At 37.6% G+C, this 23,050-nt stretch overlaps 1 protein-coding gene across 31 annotated transcripts in view; it reads right to left on the reverse strand.

Moving 5' to 3' along the window:
- Positions 1-23,050, reverse strand: part of rims2b (regulating synaptic membrane exocytosis 2b) — a 167,831-nt gene that overhangs the window by 91,850 nt on the left and 52,931 nt on the right. For 29 of the 31 annotated variants that reach the window (XM_084130401.1, XM_084130384.1, XM_084130402.1 and 26 more), the window contains one exon: positions 1,459-2,336. In XM_084130401.1, coding sequence (XP_083986527.1) covers positions 1,459-2,336 — 878 coding nt within the window. Of the gene's footprint in view, positions 1-1,458; positions 2,337-6,614; positions 6,817-23,050 lie in introns of those variants that run through there. The other 2 variants (XM_084130395.1, XM_084130394.1) reach the window with 1 other exon arrangement.

Below are 23,050 nucleotides of genomic sequence, written 5' to 3' on the forward strand. Positions count from 1 at the left end.
GATATTGATTCAGATATTTTGAAGAATGTTGGTAACCAAACCATTGCTGGTCCTCATTGACTTCCATAGTATGAAAAAAAAAAACAGTTTTCTTACCAACATTCCAAGAAACTCAAACAGGTTGAGAAAAACTTGATGGGTGAGTAAATGATGACAGAATTTTCATTTTTGGGGGAACTATCCCTTTAATTCTACAATGCAATTGCATCAAGCACAACTGAAAAAAAAAACGGAAAAAAACATGCAACGATTCATCAACTAATTCATCAGGCAAAACTGACTTTCATTGAAGAAGGAAAACCGAGAAGAACCAAAATGTAACCAAAATAATTTAAGATCTAGGATGCCAAACCACACAATTCATCTGACTGTTGATTCCTTTAAGGTGCACTAAGTAATTGTATGTTTATGGATGCGTCCAAAAGTTTAGGCAGCTGACTTGTTGCCTCTACACTATCAGGCAGTGTTTTCACACTAAGGTATCTCACAAAACCGATTTCAGACAGGAGTTCTGAGGAAGCAGAACAGTCTAATCATCTACAGCAAAACAGAGCAAGCTTTGGTGATAACTAAGCACATATTTAATTACTATAATACTAATTTCGCGCTAGAACTGAAATCAAAAGTTGAATGACATTCAAACTCATTCAAAAACATACATTTACACACAAACTGACCACCAACCACAACTTTCAGCACAGGCTAATTGTATATGGGCAACAAAGAATACATCTATGCTGCCTTCAAAAATCCATTGGACTAAGGTATCTCAGCAGACAGAATGTGGCAGAATCATTGGATTCGGGATTGCCTTGTTTCCTTCCTACACTTGGGAAGGCATAATTTTTCAGCTTTTGGATGCAGCCTATGGCTGTCCGAAATCACATAATCTCTTGAGTAGGTTCTTATTTTGAATAAGTAATTCACAACCGCTAAAAAAGTATGTTCTATATAGTATGTGTAGTATGAATGTAATCAGGACAATGGCCTACTACATTCACCATGTTGTCATTATTATGTGACCTACCAGCATCTGTTAAGTCGCTTCTCCACCATTCATGAATCCTCTACCGTGGCCTCATGGGATAGTAAATGGGATAGTGTCCATCGTATGCACACTTCAGAAACTCGCCGGAAGAAATAGGTAATCCGGGTACTTTTTGCCGACTCTTTTATGAGTATTGTGAATTTGAACAGTAAGTATGCGATTTCAGAAGCAGCCTTTGTTTCACTAGCTTTTATTTGTCTCCCTAAACAATCTATACAACATCATTAAACTCTCTGCTGCCACCATCAGCTCTGGAGCACCATGAAGGTCAACCATGAAGGTGCAGCTCTTTCTAGGCAACTGATATAACAGGAGTCACATCTGAGATTACTTTTCTCACTGAAACACTGCAAATGTTCTTAATCAACAATGAAATTATTTCATTTTCATTTTCAGCCAGCAGCGTTTACCTTTTTCACTGATGGACTCACTTTCCAGCTCCACATCCTCACAGCTGGTGTACTCTGGCGTGGTGGCCAACTCCTCCTCTGAGCTGCTGAAGCTGCCCATGGTTCTGAGCTTGCCAAGGCGTTTGCTTCGGTTGGGTCGAGGTGGAGGAGGCCGAACCGATTCGGATTGGTCTGAGCTTAGAGAGTCATTTCGCAGCATGCTATCCGTTTTGTCCCGATTGTTCCTGCGCATAGCTGAGCTAGGGTCCAAGTGGTGCTGTTGGGGTATGGGTTTCCTTGTTGGCTCCGCCAGTCCTCGCCGGCTTTCACCCAGCACAGGGCTGCGGTGTGGTGTTGGTGGGCTATGATTCGATATCCGATGTCCCGGTGAGCTCCTGTCCTCAGAATATGAGTGTTGACTTGGACCTCCCAATAGAGGGAGGCGCGACTTCCGCACAACGGGGCCATGCAGAGGCTCGTCAAGTTCTGTATAAGCAAGTGAGACATCACTATGGCGCCGCTCATGCCGTGCACGTGACACCTGGGCGTGGATGCGCATCTGCTCCTCGTAGGGCTGGGGTTTGACCGGGTAGCGCGCCAGGTTGGGGTCACTGCGGTAACGGGCCTGGTATTCCTCCTCACGGCGCCTCTGGAGTTCATAGTCGTCTAACTGGCCGTCCAAACGCTGGCCTTGCGAGTGCCAGCGTCCTCGACTGTCTCGATAATCTCCCACCTCGTTGTACATTCTTGAACTCCTTGGCGAACGGCCAGGGTCACGTCCGTAGTCGGACGGAGAGCGAGGCATGCCACCTTCAGCCGGGGCATACTGCAATCCTCCTTCCTCCTCCCTTTGGTTATATGCCGCGTTTGGGTCTCTGGATGCTGATGGGCTTCTGTTTCTAAGAATGGAAAAAGAAAATAATGTCAGTGTGACTGGTCAATACAGTGAGGCAAGTCTAAAGCAAATAAACAAATGTAGACTGTGGCGAGTAGGACGAGGCCGAGGGCCGTGAGAGATTCGAGACCGGTGCGTCTCGCAGGTGTCGCTCATCAGAGTAATCACGCCACCGGCCTCATGCCGCTCTCTCACGGCCCTCGGCCTCGTCCTACTCGCCACATAGACAATCACAAATGAGCTTTGGGCACCTCCTTTTCTCTTCAAGCAATTCAGATAAGAGATGTGTAAAACTACATACTTTAAAAATTAACTAGAGGGTGAGTTGTCTGAACAACTAATCTGCCTTAAGGAAGCCCTGTATATTACTCTGATTTAGGGTAATGCCCAAGACACAGTTCAGATGTGTTTCACATAGGATGCATTCTTGTGTTCAAAAACAGCTGGATGTAAAAACTGGAACAGGTTCTCAGGATGTTCATGGTGCAGGATGCTAAAGACTGGTCAGAAATCATGAGAATAATCATGATTATTTTATTATATGGGCAGCCTCAATTTTTAACAGTAAAAAATAAATCTACATACAGTTTTGTGGGGAAATGTTTAATTGGGAAATGTTTCTCAGGTTGCAACATATAATATTACTCTAATAGGCAGAAAACCAGACAACTCCAGAGGGTATACAATTACAGAGATAAATACAAAATAAATATTTTCAATTATTTTTTTCTTCTTCATTACAATTACAATACAGCCAATTATTTAATTTTGGAAACAAAGTCACATTTTTTTTTTTTCTCACACAGAATAAATTAACCATAAAATCCATTGGCATTAAAAAAAAACCCTGAACTAGTAAGCCATCCTGATCTATGCGTAATTACTAGACCCTCAGACTAAACTGTTTGACGCAAACAGTCACCTCAAGTTCACTGCCCAAGAGTCGATACCCATTTGGCTTCAGGACTCTCTTGTTTAAGCAGGCATACGTCAACAAGCATCACTGTTGTTCCTGCCCTGGAGCTCTTTCATCGTGAGGAGCCCACAGGGACTGTGAGAGTGGGCAGTTGGATCGGGTTCGGTGGTCCTGGGACCAGTCTGCCATAACAGACTCTTGAGCCATAGCTTTCATAGTGGTTAACCTTTAAGAGCAGAGAGTTTGGCTCTAGCCACAATCATGAGGGGAATTATGTCACACTGAGTTTATTTACCTCCCTTTCTTTCTTTCTTTCTTTCTTTCTTTCTTTCTTTCTTATTACCTACGTCATGTCATGCCAGCCAGTGTCACTTACAGCAGATGCCACTACTCTCCAACACTGGTTCAAAAAGGAGACAATGGGATGGGTGTGATTGTAAAAGTAAACATCACTTTTACTATTGCCCATACTTACGGTTAGCGTAAGTTACGGTTTGAGCAAACCCATAACCCTAAATAAACCCTAAATAAAACTTCAGCATGTAACTCAGCTCTCATTCTTTGTGTTCAAGGCACGAATGATACTTCAAATCATGTGACTTGCTGAGAAGAGAAAATTTTGGCAACTACCCACAATCCCTTACAGTGGGGAGTTTTTGCATGGGCAAACATTTTACTTTTATTGACACGGGCAATACATCATTAAATGATTGTGCAGAGTCAGCAGCAGTGCCATATTGAGCTGTACCATATTCCAGCACTAAATGACTGCTAAATGTCTAAAATGTGACATCAACCATTGGGCTATCATATGCATGATTGCAATGTTTACATATGAGCTTCTCAAACAGAGCAGCCCGACACAGCAGGAGAATATTTTAAAACATTCTGCACGTGTACAGTACACAATTACAACATTATAGGTTGTTTGCTTTAAAATAAAGGCCATCTTGAGCACAGATGCTAGACTGTGAAAAGACCCAGAAACAAAAAAAAAAAAATCAGTATTGCACTATTTGTGTATAGAAATTCCTTACATTGGCTCTGGAATTAAAGATCCCAAATAAAACACCGATTCCTCCTTTCCACTGAAATAGTGCTTGGGTTGGAGTTGAATCAAATCACTAACTATGTCCCACCATATTTTAAAATCCAATTCAGCTCATTTTATGTTCATTTAGTAATGGTCATGAAGCAATTTAAATATATAACAATTCAAATGAATAGTAATACATTTACAGATGATATTTGTAAATAAAAAAATAATGCCACTGGAGTAACTGTGAAATGTTACAAAAATAGGATGGAATGTAGTCAAATAAAAACACCACATCTGGTTTTAGAACATACGACACATTAGAACATATATTTTAAAGAAGTCTCTAAAGTTGCTGAATTTATTTGTTAAAAAAAAATACAGTAAAAACAGTAATATTGTGAAATATTTAAACATTTTCTATTTCAATATACTCTCACCTAAAGGATTATTAGGAACACCATACTAATACTGTGTTTGACCCCCTTTCGCCTTCAGAACTGCCTTAATTCTACGTGGCATTGATTCAACAAGGTGCTGAAAGCATTCTTTAGAAATGTTGGCCCATATTGATAGGATAGCATCTTGCAGTTGATGGAGATTTGTGGGATGCACATCCAGGGCACGAAGCTCCCGTTCCACCACATCCCAAAGATGCTCTATTGGGTTGAGATCTGGTGACTGTGGGGGCCATTTTAGTACAGTGAACTCATTGTCATGTTCAAGAAACCAATTTGAAATGATTCAAGCTTTGTGACATGGTGCATTATCCTGCTGGAAGTAGCCATCAGAGGATGGGTACATGGTGGTCATAAAGGGATGGACATGGTCAGAAACAATGCTCAGGTAGGCCGTGGCATTTAAACGATGCCCAATTGGCACTAAGGGGCCTAAAGTGTGCCAAGAAAACATCCCCCACACCATTACACCACCACCACCAGCCTGCACAGTGGTAACAAGGCATGATGGATCCATGTTCTCATTCTGTTTACGCCAAATTCTGACTCTACCATCTGAATGTCTCAACAGAAATCGAGACTCATCAGACCAGGCAACATTTTTCCAGTCTTCAACTGTCCAATTTTGGTGAGCTTGTGCAAATTGTAGCCTCTTTTTCCTATTTGTAGTGGAGATGAGTGGTACCCGGTGGGGTCTTCTGCTGTTGTAGCCCATCCGCCTCAAGGTTGTGCATGTTGTGGCTTCACAAATGCTTTGCTGCATACCTCGGTTGTAACGAGTGATTATTTAAGTCAAAGTTGCTCTTCTATCAGCTTGAATCAGTCGGCCCATTCTCCTCTGACCTCTAGCATCAACAAGGCATTTTCGCCCACAGGACTGCCGCATACTGGATGTTTTTCCCTTTTCACACCATTCTTTGTAAACCCTAGAAATGGTTGTGCGTGAAAATCCCAGTAACTGAGCAGATTGTGAAATACTCAGACCGGCCCGTCTGGCACCAACAACCATGCCACGCTCAAAATTGCTTAAATCATCTTTCTTTCCCATTCTGACATTCAGTTTGAAGTTCAGGAGATTGTCTTGACCAGGACCACACCCCTAAATGCATTGAAGCAACTGCCATGTGATTGGTTGATTAGATAATTGCATTAATGAGAAATTGAACAGGTGTTCCTAATAATCCTTTAGGTGAGTGTACTTTAAAACGTAAAAGAAGCCATTACTCCAGTCTTCAGTGTCAAGATCATATTCTAATATTCTGATTTGCTACTCAAGAAACATTTCTTATTATGAAACACTTCATATTTTTGTGGCAACCATGATTTTTCAGAATTCTTTAATGAATAGGCTATAAAGTTTAAAAAACAGCATTTATTTGAAATATATTCTAAAACATTATAAACGTTGTACTGTCACTTCTTATCAAATTAACGCATTCTTTTTGAATAAAAGTTTTTTTTAAAAATCTTACTGACCTCAGACCTTTGAATAGTGGTGTATATTATAACAATATGTATATTATAGTAATATGTTCACATTCAGGGCATTGATACTGCATAGAAAGGAACTCAACCCCATTTGGATGCTCAAAACAGCATCTTAGTGAGACAAAAAGAGGAAGACAAATTGAATGTTTAAATTCTATATATATGCAAACCTTACCACAAGTATGATAAGCTTTCCTAACTGTACGGCCAGCTCTGTGCGGGCATTACTCAGGCGTTATAATTACTCGTCTCGAAACATCTGTACGCCTGTCACAAAACCGTCAACTAAGCAGCATTCAGTGAGAGCCACTCAACTGTCACACAAACGCTGCACAGGCAAAAAAAAAAATCTTCCACGGCTGAGCGCGTCACGCATGCACGCACCTGTCAGTCAAGAGCTGCACATCTGGGCTGCGGGCGCGAGCATGTTGAGTGCGTGGCTGCATCAACCACAAATCCCTGTTTGAGCGCTGTGCACCACACCGCTACGCTGAAGGGCTGAAGAGGTCCAGCTGGGGGGAAACCAGGTCACCACTACAGAAAACACAAGCACTACTCCCGTAGTACAGCAGCTGCTAGCTTAGCACATCATCCACCCCTCCCAGCATGCCCTCACACACGGAGGCGTTACAGTCAGGCCGCACCGGAGCGAAGAGTCAATTCTAGAAAGCCGAAGTGGGCCGAGAGGTGCCGACAGGTGCCGAGAGGCCGAACGCACGAGGAGCAAAGGCTTCTGGGACTGGAGAGCAGTGTTACCATTTAATGCTGTTATCACAGGCTGTATTTAGCTGGAGGTCAAGCACGACTTTACCCTGCAAGGAGGATTATGGTACTTAGCTGATTACTGGCTGCCTGACGGTTATTGCCTACCAATTGTACGGCTTGGGAACTCCTTCTCCAAGTGCAAGACTGGATTTCGGCATAATCATCTTCCTCTTTGCCCCGGCAAACTCCAAGAACAAAGCGACACAATATCCCAGTGAAATAAACCTCTCTCGATATGATGTATCAGCATATATAACAATAACTTGGCTGTCTCAGCATGTATATGCAGCAATTGCATGTGTGTGTGTGTGTGTGTGTGTGTGTGTGGGGTGGGGGGGGGGGGAGTGGAAGTGTGTGTGTTGAGGAAGACACAACAGTCCAGTCTCTTTCTCAAGCAGACAGATTAACTCAGGGCCTTGTGAGCATGTGCACCTGTGTGACAGTGAGAACATAGCGCCACCTACAGTCAGTGAAATATAATACACTGAAGCTGATTGGTGTTAATTAAGTGGGTGTACTACAATTATATAAAAATGAAGTGTATATTTTTTATGTTAAAATTAGTTTTATGAGGGTTTTTTTAATAGCCCATGCAGATATCTACAAAAAAAGGTATAGTATCTACAAGAAAAAGTATAGTAAGGAATGTAGGGCTTCAAGATTTGAGGGAAAAATCGAATTGCGATTTTTCTGATAAAAATTGCGATTGAGAATTTAAAATGTGATAAAAAAAATTCCCTGTTTGCTGTTCATGTTTGTTGGGCTGCACAATTTGGCCAAAATGTTGTGATTTTATATCAGTATGGCTGTATAATAATAATAATACTAATACTACTACTACTACTACTACTAATAATAATAATAATAATAATAATAATAATAATAATAATAAAATATATTAAATAAAAATTACAAAATTACAAAATAAGAAACATTAATATTGTAATATTTCATTGTACATTTTATTATAATAATTACTTTATTTTACATAACTGTAAAATTACAATACTAATATTTATGGCTTAATTTCTTAAATTTTAAATGTCAAACCATCAAAATTGTATTTTGACAAAACCGCAGTGAGCTTAAATCTTCTCTTTTGTTAATAATCACTTATCATTACAAGTATGGGTAGATGTTTGGTATTTGCTGTGTTTCCAAACGGCTCAAACTCAGAACTGCTGCTCACGTGTAAATGAGCACAGTGTCGTGCTTTTCTCTGAAACACACAGCATATATATTTATTTAATAAAATTGCAGCCTTCGTGATTTGATAATCGCCGTAAGCCATATCGTGATTTCTGATTTATTTTTGATTTACCATGAAGCCCAACTGGAATTGTATTCAGAACCTTATTCAGAACCAAAATTATTTTTTAAAGATTTTAATAACTTGAGGTTGTGTTAACAGTTATTTAAAGGTGCTCTAAGCGATGTCACACGTTTTTTAGGCCAAACATTTTTTGTCACATCCAGCAAACATCTCCTCACTATCCGCTAGCTGCCTGTCTCCTGAACACACTGTAATAAAACGCGATCTCTGTAGACAGCCCAGGCTCCACAAACAGCAAGAAAAACAAACTGGCCCAGCCTTGGCCACGAAACATAACAAACAGTGTTCCAGCCAATAACCGACAAGAATGATTTGGGGGTGGGAGTGGGGGTTGGTGCGTGTGCACATGAAGGGGGGTGTGGGGAGTGGAGGAGAGAGAAGCATGAAGAGAGAAGTTAGCTAGAGGAGAGATGTCCTAGACAACAACAACGACTAACGTTAAAAAATTATATTCTTGAGAATTTTGATATGGCCGACACACGACCAAAGAGACGACGTTCCGATGAACAAATAACAAAGAATAGGGAAAAGGAGAAGGAACGCGAAGTCCCGAATTTACATCGGAAAAGCGTTCAAAAGGTGGCGAGAACTCCGCCGGCAGAAGGGCTTCCAATCCGACATTCAGGTGGCTCTGTTTTTGCTGGACAGGTGCGTAAATCCAGTTTGTTTTTTTCTAAATGGTTCATGACTGTTTCAGAAAGCACAGGGAGGGGGAGGGGAGGGGACGGGATGAGGAGGAGGGAGGGTCGAGCTAGCCTCCGTTTTGTTTGACAATACTTTGAACGTCAACAAGAAGTGACGTCACCCAACATCGCTTAGAGCACCTTTAACACCTGCATTTATCTACCAATGTGAATGGAACACTGTACTAAACACTGAATCTACAGTGCCACTGCAGAAGAAATTGTATTTTAGCTTGTATTTGTATTTTAAAATATCAATATTGCATTGCAGGCAGCAAAGGGAGTGAGAATGACTCTTATGACCTTAGTCTTTTTTCCAATTCATCAAAAACAGTCAGTGACAGTAATTACTGAATTAATTACTCGCTTACTGAATCACAAGTCAGATCACTTTCAGTCATGTCTGACTGCTCCTGTGTTATGTAGTATTTAAGGTTTCTGAGGCTTTTAAACAGTGTAATCATTGTATTTTGAAATGCTATGTATTTTGAGTGTTTTTGTTTACTATGTAGCTAGGACATAATATATACCTAAAGTTAATACAGAATTTACGCCAACCACTGTGCTATTAAAATCTGTTTAAAATCTGTGTAAACACACCTTGCCAGCACAGCAATGCCCTAGAAACCACCTAGAACATCCTAAGCAACTGCACACCAATAAATTGGAAACCACCTACATCCTGCCTTCAGTCTTCAGTGTCACATAATCCTTCAGAAATCATTTTGTTATGCTGATTTGAGACATTTCTTAATATTATCCATGTTGAAAACAGCTGCTTCAGTTTTATGTAGAATCCGGGTTTTATAAAATCAATACTTTTATGTAGCAAGGATGCATTAAAATGATCAAAAGTGACAAACAAGACATTTATAATGTTACAAAATATTTCTATTTAAAAAAATTGCAGCTATTTTGAACTTTTTGTTCATCAAAGAATTCAAAAAATAAATAAATAAATAAATGAAGCAGCACAACTGTTTGTATTCAACACTGATAATACAATTTTTGCAGCAAATCAGTATATTAGAATGATTTCTGAAGGATCATGTGACACTGAAGATTAGTAATGGCTGCTAAAAATTCAGCTTTGATTCATTTGACAGTAATGATTTACATTTTAAAATACAGAAAACATATTTTAAATTGTAATAATATTCCATAATTTCACTGTTTTTACTATATTTTTGATCAAATAACTGCAGCCTTGGTGAGCATAAAGAAACTTCTTTCAAAAACATTAAAAAAAACGTAACCAAAAATTGTGATGAAAATAAATTAAAATAAAATGATAAACATCCAGATTTGTCTAATATTAAAACATCTTAGTCACCTCTAGTGGGCCCCGGTCCCCTGGTTGAGAACCACTGCACAAGCGAGAAATGACACACTGCACCTTCTCAACTGATGTTGCTAACCTAGTAGCAAGGTTCATCATCCAGTCCCACTTTAGGACAGATGGTATAAATCAAATCCGCCCAGTACATTGATTTCAGCAGAGCATTCGTGCTGTGATCGGCCCGTTGGACCCTCCACACAGTGTTCAGACAGCAGCAGAGATCACAGCCTCTCACCAAGGGGGATCCGTCTGACCTGCTTCCATGTAAAAGCTCTAAGACTGCCTTATTAGCATCTCAAGACACACACACACACACACACACACACACACACACACACACACACACTGTAAGTAGGGCATACCCCAGTAGAGCGGGACACACTCCATAAAAAAGGTGCAGAAAATTCAGGGAAGAGAATCAACCACAACAGTAAGGTAAATAGACCTTCCAATAAGAAATGTGACAATGTGAAATGTGACAGGGTCACAAATCAGTATTTTTTTCAAGGTACATGGTGCCATTCATTACCATACGTCACTTTACCATTATACCGTACAAAAGTGCATTAAACGGAAGTTGCAATAGTCTTTTCTTCCCTATTGTGACATACATCCGAGCTTCTCGAACATGATCTTGTCCATCGGGAATCGATGGGATCATTAAGTCATTGTGGTTTGCTATTTCTGTGATCTCATGTGAGTGACAGTTTGTTCCGCCCTCACGCCAGTAAACACGTCATCAGAGAAGAGGGAGGGGAAGCTATTTTGATGAAAGATTACAAGGGAACATGAATTTAAAACAATAATGATGTGCACAGATAAATAATTTATAACAAATATTGCAATATTCCAAAAAAAAAAAAAAAGAATTGTCAATTTTGATTTTATGTTGACTTTAAAGGCAAAGCAGGGCCATCACATTATATATATATAAAAAAAAATCAGATAGTCTGTATAATTTATATTTAATATGTTAATAATAGTATTTAATGTATTATATTTGAATCATAAAATCAACTGGCATTTGACCACGCAAAATTCATTGCCACAATGTTAAAGCAGTTGCCAGGATGTTGTTATGTGGTTCCTAAGGTGCAGTGAATTCATAGCGTGTTGCTATGCACTTGCTATGGTTTTCTGGGTAGTTGCTAGGGCATTGCTTGATGGTTGCTATGATGTTCTGAGTGATTTTTAGCACATTGCTATGTGGTTGCTAGGTTATTTTGGTGGTTGTTAAGCATTGCTAGGTGGTTACTACTAGTGTGCATTGAATGGTTCCCAGTGTGTAATTTTAGCATGGTATGTGGATGCTAAGGTGGTAGGGTGGTTGGGTGCTCTGGGAGGATGCTGACATGTTAGGGTGGTTGCTAGGGTGTTGCTAAGTGGTTGTTAGGATGATCTGGGTGGTTGCTAGTGCTAGTGATTATTAGCACGTTGCAATGTGGTTGCTAGGGCTTTCAGGTGGTTGTTAGGCCATTGCTAGGTGGTTACTAGTGTTTTAATTAGTGTTGAAATGGGAATGCTAAGGTGTCAGGGTGGTTCCATAGGGGTTTGCTACATTTGGTCAAGTTACTTTTACTGTTACAAGTTACTAGGCGTCTCTAAGTAGGGTAACGGGTTAGTTCAAATTATGAACCCTGAGTATGAGCAATAGTGATGCTTGCCTTAGCAAATGCCACTATAATATTTCTCTCTTAAATCATAGCTGACTGCACTGAACTATTATAATAAGCTTCACCATTAGTTAGATTACAGAATGCTATAGACCTGTCATTTAACCCCCCCACATCCAAGCAACACCAATATCCAGAGACAATACCACAAAAAAACGCAACTCTGCGCTAAGTACAGCGTGCCAGACATGAGTCATAGTTCAGAAGGCAGTAGCGGAATGCTCCAGAACGTTGGTGCAGTACTCTGAATCTATTAGTATGCTCGTTGTGTTCCAAATATGCACTGATTTTAATTACCTACTCTTCTGATTCAGCGTACATCACTCAAGCACTGCACTTCTGATGGAGTAATGCTGTTTACTGGAGTCCAAAACCCTTGTAACTTCCTCTCTTTCCAATGGAAAGAGAAGGAAGGTTTAAAAAATAGTTTACAAGCAAAAAAATATAGGCTACAGTATATTCTGTTATTTTTTTATTCATTTTATTTCATCTGTGGAGTACAAAAGGAGTTTTTACACTCTTTTTCTTGCAATTGTCTGAAAAGAAATGTATATTTTGATTGCTGAAAAATGGCTGCTGAAAATTCAGCTTTGCCATCACAGGAATAAATTACATTTTAAAATATACTGGAATAGAAATCGGATCTATTAAATTGTAATAATTGTTCACAATATTACTGTTTTACTGTATTTTTGATCAAATTAATTAAGCCTTGGTAAGAGACTTCAATCTTGCCAAATTCAAAATGTTTGAACAGTGGTGTACAACGAACAGGAACTGAAGTTTTCAAACTTCAAAAACAAGTATCATAAAAGTAATACATACGACCTATGTGCCATATTCTACTTCTGTGCTTATACACTATATACGTAAGTCTTCTCACATTATGCAATAGCTCTGTGTGAGGAACAGAGCAAAATTTGCTATTCATTAACAATTATTCTTTTGAGACAGATTGTTTCAATAAATCATTTGATCCAGTTCACAAAATCATCTGAATGAATTGAACTATTTTGACTTCAATTTCAGTCTGTTCCTCAAACAAAGCTTGTTGGAACACAAAGTTTTTGACGTTGAAAGCTTAATTGCATGAAAAAGAGTGGCCAGCAACACATCATTCTGAATTTCTCTTTTGGTGTGAAGAAGAAGAAAGTCATGCATGTTTAGACTAACATTAGGGTGAGTAAATCATGTTAGTATTTTCATTTTTGAGCAAACTTTTGCTTTCTATGCACTTCTTTTCTTGTAAGGATCACTCTTTAACTAATGGGCACTCCAGTGTGGTGGGATTTGAAACACTTAGTCCAGCGCTGCACACAGACAGTCTCTATTTTGGGCCTGGACAGGCAGGTCATAGGGCCGTAGAGTGCCTTGCAGGCTGCTGAATAAATAATTTGTTCCTTTATATAGTGGGTGAAGTGGATGCCGGTTGAGTCGGCAGCCTTTAAAAGAGGATGCGAGCAAGAGTATAAATGAACACACATTGGTTCCTCTGACGCATGCGATGCAGCACAGCGCAACGAGAGATGTGGGTAAGCGGCGCAGTCAGAAGGGAGACTTTCTCGTCTCATTTTAAATTAAAACAGATTTTCTCTCTCTTCTCTCTTAGATAAACACTGCCCTATTCATCCACTCCAGTCGAGCCCTTTCTAGCACTTTCAATCAGATTTCACACAAAAGAAAAATGCAGTGCGGCGCACAATGGCTGAAGTGTAGAAAATTGCAGTGGCTCTGAGAGCAGAGAGCTAAAAATGCGTTGGCGACCAGCTCGGAGCTAAGTATCACTGTTATTTCTATAGCAAAGTTTGTTTCTCAAGGGCAGAAGTGATGAATATTTCTCTGCGCATTATCAAAGGCAGAGAGATGTCATGTTGCTGTCAGTGACGGAGAGGATGGGAGCTCTGAGGGGGATGAAACGGCTGTGGGTTTGGGAAATGACACTCTACAGTGTAGCAAGGAGTGTTGTGTGCAGACTTTTCGTGTGGAGTCAAGACAGTCTTCAAAAATGCCTGGGACACAGAGATGCACTGATACTGTGATCATGTTCGCCTACTCTGTAAAACGCTCCAGCATGTAGAATACATGCAACATTCATTGCAAAAACACTGATGCAGAGCTAGATATTTCCAGATTCATTTGATATATTTTGAAAGAAAGTAATACTTTTTTTCAGCAAGGATGCATTTAATTGATCAAAAATGACAGTAAAGACTTTTACATTGTAACCAAAAAAAAATATTTTAAATAAATTCTTTTGAATGTTAAGATTCATCAAAGAATCATACAAAAAATTTACCATGGTTTCCATAAACATATTAAGCACCTGTTTTCAACATTGATAATATTAAGAAATGTTTCTTAAGCAGTATTAGAATGATTTCTGAAGGATCATGTGACACTGAAGACTGAAGAGTAATGATGCTGAAAATTCAGCCTTGACATCACAGGAATAAAATACATTTGATAATATATACAAATATAAAACAGTTCTTTTAAATTCTAATAATATTTAAATAAATTACTGTCTTCACTTTTTTTATATCATAAAATTGCATACCATAAAATTGTTGAGCATAAGAGGCTTCTTCTAAAAACATTGAAAAATCTTAGTGACTTACTGGTGATCAGTTACTGTGTCCCATATCATTTTTTTTTTAAATATCTACTTTTATGTTCCACATAAGATAGAGTCATAGCATGTTTTAAACAACATGAGGGTAAAAAAAAAAAAAAATACATAGTAAATGATGACAGAATATATATATATATATATATATATATATATATATATATATATATATATATATATATATAGATGAACTACTACTTTAATAAAAATAAACATGCTACCTTCAATACTTAGTTTTACTTAAACAGGTATCAGTAACAGAATGTACCACAAAGAAATGTGTTAGTCATTCATATGAAAAATAATGTGACACCTTGTCTCCACGTCAAATGAGCAACAGATTTAGATTTAGATTCAGCTGTCTATGCTGTAAGCGATGTCTTTCCAGGGTTCTTAGTTACTGCATACAAACTGTTGAAAAAATATCACTTTGAATATAAACAACAATTGTAATGGTGGGTTCAAATCCTCCTTGGAAGTTCGTATTTACGAGGTGGGAAGTGTGGGAAGTGTGGGAAGTGTGGGAAGTTTTCAAGTCACTTTCATCTGAGTTAGATGGGGGTGCACTTTCTCTTAATTAATTACAAAAAAAAAAAAAAAAAAAATACAGCAAGGTTCTTAAACTCTACTTCTAGAAAATGAAGAACAAGGAATGTGCATCAGGTTTGTTTTGCTTTTTTATGTTTTTAATTAATTTATAAAGCCACTGTAAACTTTATCGTTACATATTATATTGTTATATTATAATGCCATCATGTGTTGTGCAGGCAATTAGCTTACTCCGCTGTAAAAAGGAAATCCAGACAGCATCACTGCTAAATACTTGCAAGTATTGTGGTACTGCACCATGTTTCTCACTGACACGTCCCCAACTCGTAAAGATCGGGGCTTAAAGAAAATCCCGAGCTTCCCACTTGTATTTACGACATTGTGGCGTTCAACTAGTAAATACGATCTTTACGACATGACTTGAACGCACCATAAGCCAAACATAAAGCTACCGTTCTGAAGAAGAGAAGAGACTTAAATCAATGCCAAAGTTGTTAACGAGTTACTTTCCATCAGAAGTAATAATTTATTGTTACGTTATTTCATTAGTCCTCCAAAAAGAACACTAATAATTATTTTTAAAATTAAAATTCCAAAAAAGCAAGCAAAATTTATCCTCAACTGATCCCCCATCTCATGCATTTCATCACTTACTATACCCCCTGTTCTTGAAATACATTTTTAAATATAAGCCTGAATAACTCTATCTTCCAAAAATAAAAAGGTATTCCAGGTAGTCCTATATAAATAACTCTAAATGTAATCCGAGAGCCTTGACCTAATATGCAAAGGTCAAGCAGCCTCCCCAAGGCCACCACCATACAAATGATCATCTTTAAAGGAATAGTTCACTTCAAAATGAAAATTCTGTCATCATTTACTCACCCTCAAGTTGTTTCAAACCTGTATGAAGTTATTTCTTCTGCTGAACACAAAGGAAGATGTTTTGAAGAATGTCAGTAACCAGACAGTTGAAAAGAAAATACTATGGAAGTCAACAGGGCCCATCAACTGTTTGGTTACCGACATTCTTCAAAATATCTTCTTTTGTGTTCAGCAGAAGAAAGAAATTCATACAGGTTTGAAACAACTTGAGGTGAGTAAATGACAATTTTCATTTTGAAGTGAACTAATACTTTAATGCTACAAGCACAATGTTGTAGGAGCAGGTTCCAAACAGTGTCGTCGGTTCTTTAAGGGCTACGTATTGTTACAATGACCGTGACAGAGGCTCAAAAATGATCTCTTATTGATGGGATTCACTCAATAGACGCACAATGCTGTTAATCTCCCAATCAATGATCTTATTAGGACAAATATCCTGCCAGCTAAATGGCATCATTTAAATTTAACCTCAGTTTAAGGATCAATAAAACATCACCAAACTCCAACCCTTGATTTATCTTCAGCTTGTCTATTACATCTGCCCTGACCTTATTAGTGCTGCTTGATAAGGCAACGCTCACTATTGTTATTGCTATAACTCACCCCACAGAATTTTGAAATGAATGATGCCTCAAATCATGTGGCTCATTGAGGAAAGGTATGCTATAACTTTTCCAAGTGACTTCTTTTCCTGGTAGGCAGCAAATTAAAATAGCGGAAAAATCCCATAAGCTTAGCTATGTTTCCATTCATGTATTTTTATGTGAACTTTGAGATATCGCATTAAGAACACTGGAAGAAAAAGCCAACATGCGCATAAAATCTTAAAAATTGCACACAATGCTGTCTCACACGATTGCATTCCCAAATATCAGGTATCTGCCTCTGAATGCAGAATAACATGACTGCGTTTTATTGTGTTTTATCTGCGCACTCTGAGGGTCAAGTCATTTATTATGTAGGTATTATGTATTAAAAAGTCACAAGCTTCCCTGATTGCAGCAACTTTTTATTATTTTAATGCTGATATTTTGTGCCAGTTTTCTAGAAAGCGAAGATTTTGTGTTCTTGAACACGTGTAATGGAAACAGTATTTTGTGCGATATTCCAGTTTTTGATGTGCAAAACATATTTTCAAAGGCAAAACTGTGGGTTGCTCGCATGGCAAATCGAATAATCATAATCTAAAGATGCAACTTTTCTGAAAGGGTTTTATCAACTGTCCAACAGCTTAAGTACAGTCAGCAAGTTAATTAAAGTGCCCCAATTATGCTTTTTCGAATATTACCTTTCATACAGTGTGTAATATAGCTCGTTTGTGAATGTTAAAGGTGCTCTAAATTAAAAGGTAGCAACTCTGTGGAGTTTAACAAGCAAGTTTAGATTAATTTCTAACAAATACGTGGAAAGCATTTCCTTCCCCATTAATGGTAAATACATATTGTGATAATATTTTTGGCCATATCGCCCAGCTCTACTTGCGGGTGGTCTATTATTTGATGGGCCAGTAAGCAACCACCTAGCAATGTACCTAGAACACCATGGCGACTGCATAGTAACTCTATAAACCATTCAGAACACCTTACAAACCACATACAACAGCCTTTTTTAGCAACACCTCTGCAAACACCCACAGCACCCTAGCATTCTGCCTGTGAGTTTTGCACAGATAAGAACCACTCACACACTTTTTAGGAAAATATAAAAATCCAGTTTCATTTACACTGTCTGCAGAACTTCCTAGATAAAGCACTTAAATGAATGAATAAACATTTCACTATAATCATTTAAAATCATTTATTAGGCAGGGTTTTAATCCAAGGGTCTGTACAAACATTGTACGCTAGAATTGTCTTACAACATTTTAAAGTATTTGCATAAATAGTAATTAACAATATGATAAGCATTATAGTATGTAATAAAAATAGTGGTAACACTTTACTATAAGGTTTCATTAGTTAACTGTAATAACTACATTAGTAACATGAACTGCACTTCTACAGCATTTATTAATCTTTGTTAAAGGGTTAGTTCACCCAAAAATGAAAATTCTGTCAGTCATTACTCACCCTCATGTTGTTCCAACCCTGTAAGACCTTTGTTAATCTTTGGAACACAAATTAAGATATTTTTTTATTAAATCTGAGAGCTGGATCACTCCTCCATAGGCTTCTAAGACATTATAACTTGCTGGCCCAGAAAATGTATTAAAGACATCGTTAATATAGTCCAAGTGACTACAGTGGCTCAATCTTAAGTTTATAAAGTGACGAGAATACTTTTTGTGCGCTAAACACTACGTGAACTAACTCGAGGCCCAGAGAGAAGGAAATGTAAAGTGGAATAAAGTCGTTATTTTTGTTGTTGTTTTTTGCGCACAAAAAGTATTCTCGTCACTTTATAAACTTAAGATTGAGCCACTGTAGTCACTTGGACTATATTAACGATGTCTTTAATACATTTTCTGGGCCAGCAAGTTATAATGTCTTAGAAGCCTATGGAGGAGTGAGACAGCTCTCAGATTTAATCAAAAATATCTTAATTTGTGTTCCAAAGATGAACGAAGGTCTTACGGGGTTGGAACAACATGAGGGTGAGTAATTACTGACAGAATTTTCATTTTTGGGTGAACTAACCCTTTAATGTTAATTTCAACATTTACTATTAATACATGATTAAAATCAGTAGTTGTATTTGTCAACATTATGCACTGTGAAGTAACATGAACAAACAAAATCAACAAATTAACAGCTGTATTTGTATTAACTAACGTTAACAAATATGAACAAATACAGTAACAAATGAATTGGTCATGGTTAGTTTATGTTAGTTAATACATTAACTAATGTTAACAAAGGAAACCTTATTGTAAAGTGTTACAAGAATGGGTAATGTTACAATAGATACTATAATGTAACCAAGAAAACACAGCTTTTTATTTTGGGTTGTAAATACACTATAATATTATTGTTTAAATGTTTGGGGACAGTACAATTTTTTTAAAGTAATTAATACTTTTATTCATCAAGGCCGTATTAAACTGGTCAAATGTGACAGTAAAAAGTGTTACATCTTTATTCATCAAATAATAGAGACTTTAAATATTAAAAAATATTAACAAACTTTTGAAAGGTAGTGTATATATGCAATATATAATCTAAAACGTACCTCACTTGACATACAGTATGATACAAAATAAGCATATTTACTTGCATCAGTGGCACTGCACCTCTTTTGACTTTCCACCACTTGAAAAGAGAGAAACATCGAAGTCCAACATTATAACAGCTCCAGCCCGCAACGGGATGGGCTGCTCTGACTGTCCATCGATCAGTTTGGATTTCCATTAAAAGGAGCTGGCGCACAAGGACTGACTGATTCAGAGCGAGTGCTTTTGGGAAGAGAGTACACTAGAGAAAATACAGCTTCTAAATAATCAATGATTGAGGGAGTAAATCAGCCAGAGTGAAAGAGGCCGAAATGTGGCCGGCAATTTATTAAGACATTTGAGGGAGTCAGATTCCATTTCTGTAGCCCACCACTCAAATACAATATCAACAGCATTAGTGCAGAGACCGGGGATACAACAAAATGATTTGGTCCATTGAGATATGGGTTGCTACTAAGTGGGTATAAGGCTTTTGCAAATAAAAGCCTGAATTGTAAAAAGGGCTAGGCGGTGTGACGGGATATACAGCGCAGTGCGACCATACAAATTCTGCTATACAGTAGGCTATATTCACTGTAAAAAATGTCCCCGTTAATTTACAGTAAACTACAGGCAGCTAGATTTACCTGTAGAATGCTGTAATCTGAAGCAACAGTTTATTACTGTAAAAAATATTACAGTACTGTGCTGTAGAAAATATAGGCTGCACACTATAATACTGTCAGATGTTCAGCTGCCATTATATTGTTAAATTAGTGTTCCTGCTGTAATCTACATAAACTGTGTATTACTATAAAGTGTATTAAAGTACTCTAAAATGTGATCTTTACATTGTAACACTACTAGAATCTGACCATTTAAAATTTGCATTCTAAGATAAATAACACACTGACAATTGCTTGCAAACAAATGGCTCAAACAAAAGATGACCTTAAAACATGCTTTTATTAAAGCTAATACCTTTAAGTAATATTCCATTTTCTGTTATGTGGATTACAAAAGAGAACAACACAACACTAGATCAACTTTTAGATTTATTCTCATACAACATTAGATAGACTTTAAAAACAGGCATACATAATTACATACATATATACATACATACATAACCTGTTCATAAAATACAAATATACTCTTAAGTCAGGCTTCAGTGAACACTAGCCAATTATTTTATATCAAAACAAATTGTTTATAAAATATATATCAGCATTTTATACTTTTGGACTGATGGTTAAAGTCTTTTTCTGCACAGTTTTCCCAGTTATTTTTACACACCTCTTTTCTCTGTGCAGCTTTGGTCCTCTTTTCCGTATTTATTCCAATAAAGTATCTGAAAAATAAGAGGAGAAAATTTTCCGTTAAAATGATTTGCAGTGTATAATTTTGATAATCTAAAAAATTCACCAAAAACTACTGGATATTTCCCTGAAGACTTGGAATTAACTGCAGAGGTCATACAGAGTACATTTATAGTCAGTAGATTCTAGCATGAGGCACATAAATGTGGATCTTCTACTGATAAACGAAAGTTATGTGTCAGTCTGGAGTTTGAACTTGAACAAAATGCAGACATGTCTAATATGATATACTTACCAAGAAGGATCAAACAAGGAGACACAGGCAAGCATTTTCTCAAGGTCAGCAGGTTTGGCAGACATCTATTGGTAAAGAAAACAATTTAAGATGACTGACAGTATCTGCAAATAAAACATTAAAAACTTAATGTGCTACTTGTTGCTTATATTCTACAGAGGCAGTAGGCCTAACATATTCAGAATATGAATGGTTTATGTAAAAATTATAATTTTCTCATTTACTCTTATGCAGATTTAAACTCCTGATGAAATGAGTCCTTGCTTCTCTACAAAGTTAGCCTTCAGGAGTTTAACTACAATGACAATGAAAACAAAATGTAAAGAAGAGATACCTAAAAAAAATTATTGACATTCCGTCCATCCATCTGTTATGCTGCTATTTCTGCAGCGGTTTGAACACACGTTCACAGTAATCACACAAGATTTATGAATTTTGATCACACCTCACCTATCTTTTGCTTCGATAAAGATTGGGACATGTGTCCGTTGCATATAAACTGTGCATGACGGTAGCAAATGCAAACCAAATGCAGTCTGAGTGTATGCTAACGAGAGATAAAAAAAAATCTTTTAATCTTTTAAAATCTAAAAGATTTTTACTCGGATAAGTTAAGGAAAATGTGCAAGTTGAATAAAAGTTGCTTACCTGTTTGAATGTGATGTGATGACAGTCTGTACAATGGGCTCACATTCCTGTGGTATCTTCCGGATTAAAACAAAGTCGTCCGATTCAAATCACAAAAACATCACTAGATGCTTAATATGTAATATTTTAAAGTAATAGGTAGCCTGGGAAAACCCAGACAACTTCCGGCAAATTCAGATTTGCTCGAGAAGTAGTCTGGCAAAGAGCTCATTCAAGCCCATTTCCATGCCGTCGAAATCGCGGCACCAGTCAGAAACGTTGAGGCGGGCTTTACACAATGACGATCGCTCTGATTGGTTTTAGGTCTATCCAATTGCGCCCAGAGGCATTTGAGCGTTGTCCGTTCAACTTTTAAATGCATTATATTCAAATTGCAAACACATGAGGACAGTCTCCATAAAAGACCCACTGGCAGATGAACGTGCTACTACATTTCTTTCTGAAACGGTAGGAAATTAAATTAGATTTAATAGAGGATTTTTTAACTGTGACACGATGATTGACAGGGCAGTTTAAGTGACAGGATGCACGCGACAGATCCGTCCGAAAAATATGACGAAGTAGTATGTCCCAAAGCTTGCCTACTTTTTTGCTACACATTCAAAAGTAAATACCTTTTCTTCACAAAAAGAGTAGGCTACATACTTTTATGGCATAGTGTAACTTAGGCAAACTGGGACGCAGCATATCGCTTTACACGATGACGATCGCTCTGATTGGATTTAGGTCTATCCAACTGCGCCCAGAGGCATTTGAGCGACGTCCGTTGGTGACGCCCCTTTGGAAATGATTTGTCTATGGAGCTTTGCCAGACCATAACTCAGTTACTACTGAGAATGGTCTGGTTTTAACCAGGCTAAGTAATAGGTAGTTTACATATAAAATAATAGCCTACTAGGCAGAGCTGCAAAATGACCTTGTGCAGATAAACTAATGTCTTCCTAAACTCACCTGTGCATAGAAAAATATAGTATTATACTGTTAAATAACAGTGTCATACTGTTGCTGGTCAACACGCAATTTGAAGCAACCAAGTTCTCCCATAATGCATTGCAAAAACGGTAACTTACAGTTATTACATGAAAACAGCATTTTGCTTAAATTTTCATGTACATTTACAGGAATTTTTTACAGTGTATCACAGCAGATTTACTTTACATTATTTACACGACTGTTAAATTTCTAAAAGTAAATAACCTTTATGTGCCAAATATTGAATTCCATGAATGTAACTAACAAACTAAGCATATATGGATGATGATGATGATGATAATAATAATAATAATAACACAAATGGCAGATAATATGATTCAGCATCTTTGTTTTTGTTTTGTTTGTTTTTTTAAATAAGATACAAATGCTAATTTTAAAGCAGATGAATAAACATGCAGTGAGGATCTCATCATCATCATCATCATCACACACAAACTCATTCACAATTCACTAACTCTGGGAGTCACACTGTTACTAGATAGCATGTCGCAGCTGACTGCATTAAAGTCTGTAATGTTGCCAATGCATAACTTATGTATCAGAAAACATTATGCACCATAA

This window comes from Abramis brama, assembly GCF_963993115.1.
Source record: "Abramis brama genome assembly, chromosome: 12".
Classification (NCBI taxonomy): domain Eukaryota; kingdom Metazoa; phylum Chordata; class Actinopteri; order Cypriniformes; family Leuciscidae; genus Abramis; species Abramis brama.